The 9,557-nt window shown below is 39.5% G+C and overlaps 1 protein-coding gene across 1 annotated transcript; it reads right to left on the bottom strand.

Annotated features, from left to right (window-relative positions):
- Positions 1-1,408: 1,408 nt before the first annotated feature.
- On the bottom strand, positions 1,409-6,882 carry LOC117394108 (desmoglein-2.1-like). The gene is made up of 8 exons (XM_033992135.2): positions 6,824-6,882; positions 5,514-5,683; positions 4,409-4,543; positions 4,090-4,275; positions 2,753-3,339; positions 2,256-2,398; positions 1,838-2,059; positions 1,409-1,698 (listed from the first exon to the last, which is right to left on the bottom strand). Exons 1-8 carry the CDS (start codon positions 6,858-6,860, stop codon positions 1,409-1,411), a joined length of 1,770 nt encoding a protein of 589 aa, XP_033848026.2. The 5' UTR covers positions 6,861-6,882.
- Positions 6,883-9,557: the final 2,675 nt, after the last annotated feature.

A 9,557-nucleotide genomic window follows, 5' to 3' on the forward strand; every position in this document is an offset into this window, starting at 1 on the left:
AAAATGAAAATAGCTTCTGTGTAATTACACCAACTGTGCAGACACTTGAGAGTTTAGCTAGCTTGTTAGCTAACTGTATGGGTAGATAAAGGACACTTCAACTCACCCAAACAATTCATTTCTTCAACATACAGACTCAAAAACATCTTTCTTAAGGAGGGAAAGGTAATCAGTTCAGCTGTGTGTGATCACAAAGTCTATATCAGTGATCAAAGTGCACTGCAGTGCCCCCATTTATCTGGTTTTCAAATAATCTTACTTCTTACTTGATGTCATTTTATTAGAAATACAAACTAAATGGTAAACCCAGTTGTATACTTGTGTATTTGTTATTACACTATAGCAGCACTTTCATATTATACATGATTTTGGAATTCTTATAAGAGAAAATGTCATTATTCACCATTGACACTCATTTTTGCCATTTTTGCTAAAATTCTGACTGTTGTGGTGTCATCTGCATAACCTCTATGATGAATTCAACAACAGACTTAGAAACTGCAGAATCAACGTATTGTATTTGCGCATGGTTCTGCTAGTTGAAAATTGGTTTATGATAAATAGTATTTTCAATAGAGCCAGAGCTAAAAACAGCAACCTGACAAATAGCACTAACCAACCTGTGAATAGTATCCATGGATAAGCACATCGGGAAGTATGAAGCCCTCCATTTTGTCAATATGAAAAGTCTTTGTCATCAGACGAGTCCTTTCTTCCTCTTTCACAGTGAAATCCCTGGCATCATATCTGCTCTGTGATTTAAAGCCCGTCTCTATGGAGTTGTACCGAGAGCTGTAGGCATAGGTCATGTTGGCTTGGGCGGTTGTGTGGACAGACTTTTGGGTGATTGGTGCCACAGAGACTGGAGAGCTGAGAAGAGTAAAGTCCTAAAATAAAGAAAAAACATATCCTACTAAAATTACAGAATAAAAAAAATGCAAAAACAGCAATGGAAAGTTGAGTAAAATTTGTTTTCCCCACTAATAATTAGTCAATAGTTAATTATAAAGCATTTTATCCTCCAAGAATCAGGGCATGCTAGCATGCTAATGCTTGTTAGCATTAGGCCTACCATGACATTAAAACTCTGCTCTGGCCTCTGAATGTTGGGAAGAGCAGTTATTTCAATACAGAGAATAATTAAATTGCTAAGATGCAAAGAAAAATTTTAGACTGCTGCAAATTAAAATAAACTAGTTCTGTTTTTCACATTTACAAGACAGTAGTAGATAGTCACCTTATCTTCTCCTTGGCCCTCTGAGTGGTAGACCATTAAGTTATTTTCTGTGACAAAGGGAATTTCAGAAAATGCTTCAGCCCTTTGTTCTGTTTTGCAGATGGCCAGTGGAACAGCAACTGCAGCAAACAGCACCCCACATCCATGTCACACAAGAAACATATTGAAATATTAAACCCATTGTGTTGAACAGAACTTACGGAGCAGAATGAGGAGGGCCAGGATCATCACACCTGCCCCCAGTGCTCCTAATGTGGCTGCAGACTCCTTGAGTGGGTCCCTCTGTTCCAGGACACTGGCTGCTACTGCACAGGCATCCACGTCCTCACACAAGCACACACGTACCTCCAGGTTCTGAGGCTCCGGACAGGACAGGCCCTGCTGGTCCAAAACCTCCAACCAGATCTGGTGGACCTCTTCTGCCCAGAAAGGAGTGGAGGAGTGGAGAGAGGCATGGGTACCTGTACAACAAAGGCAGAACAAAACATTTATACAGAAGTACTTGCTATATCAGTGCTAAGATGAGTATCAGTTTCTAGAGCATTTTAATACAAAAATGATCATTACTGTGAAACCACAAATAGTTCAAACGTTGCATACCATCAATGGGTTGAACCCTCCAATTCCCCCGTGTCTTCTCTGTCACCACTCTGAAGGAGAGGGGGGCTCCATTGGGGTCTTCGTCTTCATCATGTCCTGTGATGTTGATTACATGGGTGTCCTCACACACATACTTCAGTGTGGAGGTCAGGGTGGGGCAGTTATCATTGGAATCCTTCACCTGCAGGGCTAATGTCCCGGTGGACGTGGTATATGGCGCATCTGTGAAACAATGGGGACACTTATTTTTCTGTATGGAGTAAGACCACAGATCTGTTCTGTAATTATGTATTTGTTCAATATATCATGTTCACTTTACTCTACCCTTAGCCTGACTATGGCTAAGGGTATGGCTAAGGCTACTACTACACAAAGAAAAGCAAGAAATCCTGTAGTGCTAGGCTAAACTTCTACATACCCTTGGTTATGGAGAGTATTTTGGCGTAGTACGTCCCATTGACCACAAATGGAGACTCTCGGTCCGGAACCTTCTGTAGTTTTATTTCTGCGGTGTCTGGGTCGACAATCAGCAGGCTTTCTGGATCGTAGTCTTTAGCATATCTGCAAATACAACACACACATTTACAGAATAAGTACTTCATATCCATAAACCGTCACTGAACACATTCTGAGTTGTTCATTACTGCTTCTTTTTGTGCTCTAACACTTCTTTCTCACCACTCTTTCAGTCCAGAGGTAGTGTAGGAGCCTGGTTCTGTTTTGTACTCAGTTGACCAGAGCAGTTCAGGTGTTCACGAAGTACAGTAATATATTTTATTTTGCAGTAACACAGTAATATAAGGCACCAAGATATATATATATATATATATATATATATATATATATATATATATATATATATATATATATATATATATATATATATATATATATATATATACACACATTTCTTACATGACATTGTCCGCCGGCTCTCCCGTTTCATCACTTGTGGCCCGGTACACTGCAATGACCCCGTCCTCAGGCAGCTCCTCTGGTTTCTCTGAGACTTGAACCGGCATCACTGCAGGTATGAAGGTTGCTCCCTCTATCACGTTCTCCACCTCAATGTTCACATCATACACTTTGCCTTTCACTGGTCTTTTCTTGGTTGTTTTTTTGTTTTCAGAACCGCTTGCACCTGTTGCTGCCCCCACTTCAGTGTTTGGTGCTAGTCCAGCATTTGCTCCAGGTGCATTGATTCCCGTGCCTCCTGTTGATCCAGCTCCTACATTAACTCCTGCATTCATCCGCACCCCAACACCTAGACCTGCCCCTGCATCTAGACCTGCCCCTGCATTTAGACCTGCCCCCACACCTATCCCCAGATCTGCATCTATGTCCAAGTCCATATCTCCATCACCATCTCCATCGCCATCACCACCACCCCCACCCCCAGAGTCGGCCCCTCCACCCGCCCCCAGACCTGCTCCTGCGGCTGGGGCAACATTGGATACTATGACCCCGAGTTGGATGTCAGGGTTTAGTTCAAAGTCCACAGGCTGTGAGAAGAGAAAAAGAATAAAACAGATTATGTTTCATTGCAACATCTGTGCATTTATCTTTAGGGTATTTCATTGCAAAGTACAGCGTAAACAACAGGGAATTTGGGCTCAGGCCCAAATACTTCTTGCCCCCCATCCGGAAGTATGACATTAATCTCACAATGACATTGAAGTATGATCTCGTTCACATTCTACAATCTGGTGAAGTTCAGATAGAGGGCAGGGGTCTACTCGATGGGTGATTTACAGTTTTTGAAAAGAAATATCCAAACTACTTCACAATGATCCACAAATGTTGGACTTTATCATCATTTCTCCACAATGGTACCATATAAAATTCATCTTAAATTTCTTTCAACTGACAATTGATCACATCTTCGGAGTTGAAAAATGGCAGCACTTTCTGAATCTATTTTGGAAAAAAAAAAACAGTTTCACATATCTTCATCTATACTGACAGACAATACGTTGAATTGTGCCAGTTGTTGTTTCATGTAGATAGGTTTAGTAATTACAGCGATATTACCCATAAACCAGGTCAACAAATCTGCAAGAGAGAGTAAAACAGCAAATTCCACCATGCAATTCTGTGTGATGTCATGTGAACACAACCCATAAATGCATCTAAGCAACATGGATGAAATGTCTTGCTCAACAACACAAAGACAGTCACATTTCATAAAAATGTACTTGACTGCCAGTGAGCAACAAACATGAATTTAGTTTTTACTATGTAGTTCATCCTACCTTCACCAGCCTAAGGATGCCTTCGTTGGTAACAGGGTCAGTCGAGATGGTGAATATTCCATCTTCATTTCCAGTGACAATCTCAAACTCAGCAAGCCAGTTTGTAGTTGGCGCCTCATCATTGTCCAAAGCCTGCATCCTCAGAACCTCCTTACCTTGCTCATTCTCTTTGATATGTGCAGAGTACTATAATCAACATAAACAAGTTATTTAACATCCATACAACTAAATCACAGTTAAAAGGAATAAATAAATATGTAATTTAGATTACACTTCTATGGGGTATTACACTTATCTAGGGTACTAATTGAGAGCGTACCGAGTCCTGTTCCAGAGTGGGCACGTTGTCGTTGATGTCAGTGACTTTGATCTGGATTGTTCCTGTGCCTGATCTGCCATCAGGAGCTCCACCCATATCCACACCTTTCACTGTCAGGGTGTAGGAGCTCTGCCTCTGTGTGCAACATGTACATGCACAAGCACAATAATGAAAATTATTCTTCAACACTAGGGCTGGGTGATATGCCAAAATGTATTTTTTTTTTTTTTTTTATCCCTTTGGAATTATTAATCCTGATTTTCAAAGCAATTTGATTTTATGACATTAAAAACTTAAAAATTATTTTTCATTATCAATTTTCTTCAGACTGAGCATTTGTTGGGTCTTGAGAATCCAATCTCGAAAGTGAAGCCAAAATCACACAAAAAATAGATTTGACAATATAATAATAATAATAATGCCTTACACTTGTAATGCGCTTTACAGGCTTGTCAAAGCCTCTCAAAGCTCTACACTATAGTCATTATTCATTCATTTCCACACTTGGTGATGGTAAGCTACTATTGTAGCCACAGCTGCCCTGGGGAGACTGACAGAAGCGAGGCTGCCAATCTGCGCCATCAGCCCCTCCGACCAACACCTATCATTCACGCACACACCACTTTCATACTAGGCAATTTTGGGTGAAGTGTCTTGCCTAAGGAGACAACAACAGAACTTGGTCCGAGCGGGACTCGATCCTTCGACCTTTGGGTTGAGGGACCAACACTCTAACCACTGAGCCACTGTCGCCCCCACTATTAAGTAAAGAGATAATGTAAGTTTTTCATTCATCCGGGAGTGGTTCAATGTAGAGATGGTTTCAACTGTGGTCATCTGGATATTATTTTTCTGAAGAAAATCTAGAACCCATTGAGGATCTAGAACTCATTTTCAATTGATGGAACCGAACCACAGATTTGGATCAATTCCCAGTGTTTCAAGCTTCTAGATAGGAGCTGAAACATCTTGATCACAAAAGCAACGTCCAGGTGACCACAGTTGAAACTGGTTGGGTCTAGTCCCATTTGGCTGGGTCTTTGGGTCAGAAAGGGTCCAAAATTTGATCAGAGGTGTAAATACTAATGGCTTAAGCCTTGTGTACCTCTCTGTCCAGTAGGTCTTCCTTGACATGGATAGCCCCAGAGTCTTTCTCAATGTAAAAGTGAACCTTGCTCTCTGCAGGTTCTTGTTTGACGAGACTGTAAGTGATCTTGGTATTCAAAGTTCCATTTTTATCTGCGTCATTGGCTGTAAATGTCCCCACCAGAGTGCCTGCAGTAACACAAAACCTTTTAATTCACAACAAAGTGATAACAACAGTGCCTTTAAACTGATTTCTGGTGGACCTTGAAACTTTTATTATGTGGGATCCAGTCTACCACCTGCTAGTCTCCATGGTGATGTTATGGCCTTGTGTAGAATGTTCCACAGTATGGCATTGAACTTATCTGTCTCTTTGAAGAAAAGCAGTAGGTGATGACATGAGGTAAATTTACAAGTCAGCTCTATGGTGAAGTCCCTCCTCATGGTAACGTGTTTTTCATTGTATTAGGGTTAGTCAATTATTTATTTTTTCTCAGTGAAAACATCTGTAATTAAATATATGCAAGACAAATATGTTCAGTCTCATAATGAGGAACATTCCATACAAAGCAGTTCAAATGTTGTGCTTAAGTCAACATCTAGAAGTTACAGACTTCATAGCTAATCTTGGAAAGCACCAGCAGAATTTGTTATAAAGGGTTTTGAAGTACAACTAAAGAGAGGCGTTAGGTCTCGCACGATAAAAAACATAGAGTACCTACTTTCTATTCAAGCTTCAGGCTACACTCAGCTCTTACAACAATGGGAAACCCAAGGCACAGATTTTTTATTTTATTTTATTTTTTTCGATTTCAACTGTAAACGTGATTTTTGTTTTTTTTGTTTTTTGTAAATTAATACATACAACTCGGATGGTACGTACTCCTAGCCTGCTCGAGCAGGCATTGAATTGCACTTGGTAAACTGACATGTTCTCAGTCTCAGTTTTAGATAAGCAGCAATGATACTGACACACCACAGTAGGTCACCAGAGATGAGCACATATTGTTACATGTTGTACCTTGAAATTAAAGTAAAAAGTACTGGAGCTTCAATGTGTTAATTTGTGGTGTGGAGAGCAAATACCTTCTGAGCAACGCAGTTCGTAGCATGTCTGAAAATCAAATTGTCAACAATTTCCTTATCTATGTGTGCCTAGTGTGCTTATAAGTATTATAGCTGTTCTAGTGCTAATGCTAAATCACTAGACACACCTGAACACCTATTTGTTTTTTGTACCTGCATGTAAACTGAGACAAGTGGTTTGAGAGGTTGTCCATGTGCATGTAAACTGTCTTTTATGACTGACTTTAGTGTGTGTATTTTGACCTGGAGTGCTGCTCTCCTTCACAGAGAGGGGGGGCATACTGGGGAAGACTGGGTTATTGTCATTCTCATCCTCCACTTCAAACTTTAGCATGATTCCATCCTCCGCTAGAGTGCCATTAAGGAAGCGCGCCACTCCTTTCAGCTGCAACAACAGAATATTTACACATAATAATGGCCTATATAGTATCAACACACCCACATTCTCTGGACGTTTCTCACATAAAATGGCACACTACTTGATTATAAATCGTAAACACAAGTACACTATAAGATATTCATACAAGGCAATGTGGGTGAAGTGTCTTGCCTAAGGACACAACAACATTTTTGGCACCTTACTGTGGAGGGGTAGATTGCAGGTTCAAACCTCACGATTAGGCTACTTTTTGTTTCAGCTATATGGTCGCCACCATAAAGCCAAGCAAATTCTCAGTGGCGCTAATCTGTTTATAGCTATAATCAAACATGTGTGAAATATGGTGAGGACTAGTACTAGACTACTCACAGTGTAATTTTCCCTCTCCTCTCGGTCCAAAGGAGCGATGGCATAGACCATGCCGTTGTCCTCCACCGCAAAGCGGTTGTAGGGCCTCACGTCTACGCCGGGGCCCGTCAGGGAGTAGAACAACCGCTCTTTAGTGTCTTGGTCTGACCTAATCTGCAGGAACAGATTATTTTACTTGTATAACTTAAATAATTGAAGTAATATTATATTATTTTGTAACATTTTTTAATAATTTGGTCACGTTCAGTGGGCCAGATTAATAACCCCAAAGGGCCGTGTGTAGCCCCTGGGCCATAGTTTGCCCATGTCTGGTCTATACAGTCGCAGTATCAGATAGTATAGACTATATTTGTTATCCTAATCCATATGCAGGTAATGAAAACAACTTTCAAATGTGTACTTTCTTAAATAGTTGTTTGATTAAAATAAGTTGGAATGTTTTGTAGATAAATTCTTAATTTTAGATTCATAAGGTTCTATCTGCAAAACATGCAAGTCAGATGATGATAAAATCAGAGATGAGGTGTCTGTTACCCGGGCGATGGGGCCAGAGTCTTTGTAGTCAAAGTTCTCCCTTAACTTCCTGGTTGGGATGACCCAGTCTCTGCGGTGCCTCTTCCTTGGTGCAACTCCAGTGCAACTCATACATGACAGTATCTGCAAATAGTTTCAAGTTGAAAACAAATAGGGCTGAAGTTTTGTTGACATGTTGGATAAAAAACATATTTTGGATATTATTTTTTATTTATGTAGATCTTAGTGATAAAAGTGTGATGATTGTTCATTACAATTATGGGAACTTTTATTTACAATAGAATTTAATTTCAGTTTAATTGTTAGATTTTGTACGGCCAGATGAGAGGAGAGAGCCACAGTCAAAAATTACATTAATTTTAAGTTTTTGTCAATTCTACTGGTCAGTCACTTTATTCCGGTACAATTAGCCTTTCATTTCACCAAACACTTTCCTAAAATCAAAGGAATACATAGCGGTACTTGATCATGTGGTGAGTTCAAATGCAAACTTTCCTTCTCTAATTAGTGATAATTAAATGCATAACAAGTGATGCAAAAAACTGTTTTCAATCCTATCTCATTTTTTTCCAGTATACTATAATACTACATGATGTGAAAGTTTTCAAAGTATTCAGAATACAGTACTCTGAGTGGTCCATGTATTAAAATGCATTGCAATATACATTTTCATGAAGACCTAGGTATTCAGTATTCTGCAACTAAATAGATTTTCAAAGTATTCTTCCCAACTTTGATTACAGGCTAGTGCATATGACAGTTTGTTTGTTTGTTGTTGTTTTTTTTAATTCTACTTTGAAAAAGTAGTATTGATTAGTTTGAAAAAGTTTGAAAAAGTTTAGTAAAAGATTATATATACTAATATGTTAACAATGTTTTTTTTGTGAAATGACTAGACCTATACTAACCTGTCATATGCACTTAATGTATCAGTATCATAATAAGTGAGAGCCTGTGTAAGTTTGATATGTTTGATATATGACTCACCAGTATAGTCAGCTGAAGATAAATTGCTACAGTAGAAACAGACATCTTTTGCTGCACTCGGTTACTCCTGAACCCGACCTGAACCTGCTTAGTTCTGTCTGCTCCTCTGAATTCCTTCAGCTGGTTTAAACCTACCTCTTTGCTTTTGAGATAGTTCAGGTTACACAGGTGATTGCCTCTTCCCAACGGGACTTCCTATTGGCTAAGAGTGTCATTATTTGCATACAGCCAACACAACACAAAACACCTCTGCATTACCTGCTCCAGTGACCGTAATGTGGGAAGATCAGAGAGCAGTGGAGGAGAGGTTTACAGCATAACACTAAACTATTACAGGCCCTGTACCAAATTTTGTCCCATGTATTTGCACAAATGTGTCTTGCCCCAGTACAGATGTGTTGTATAAGCAGCTGTTGAGGTCAAAATAAATCTGCTGCATGCTGTCTGCATGTAATAAGAACGTGTTTTATTGTCTGATAATCAGGAAGTACGTAAATTCAGCGCAGTGAATAATTAGGATGTTCGGATCCATAAGGTAAGTGAGGAATAACTTTGGACCACTGCAATCCAGTGAATACCATCTAGGTCTGTTTTTCAAGTTAGTAAAAACATGTACAGCACCTTTAAAGTCATGGTAAAGGCAATTAAAAAAATGCAACTATGAGAAAGGTGAGACAATGAGGGAACACCATTATAATCATTAAAGTT

Source organism: Periophthalmus magnuspinnatus, chromosome 4, assembly GCF_009829125.3.
Source record: "Periophthalmus magnuspinnatus isolate fPerMag1 chromosome 4, fPerMag1.2.pri, whole genome shotgun sequence".
In the NCBI taxonomy this organism is placed as follows: Eukaryota; Metazoa; Chordata; class Actinopteri; order Gobiiformes; family Gobiidae; genus Periophthalmus; species Periophthalmus magnuspinnatus.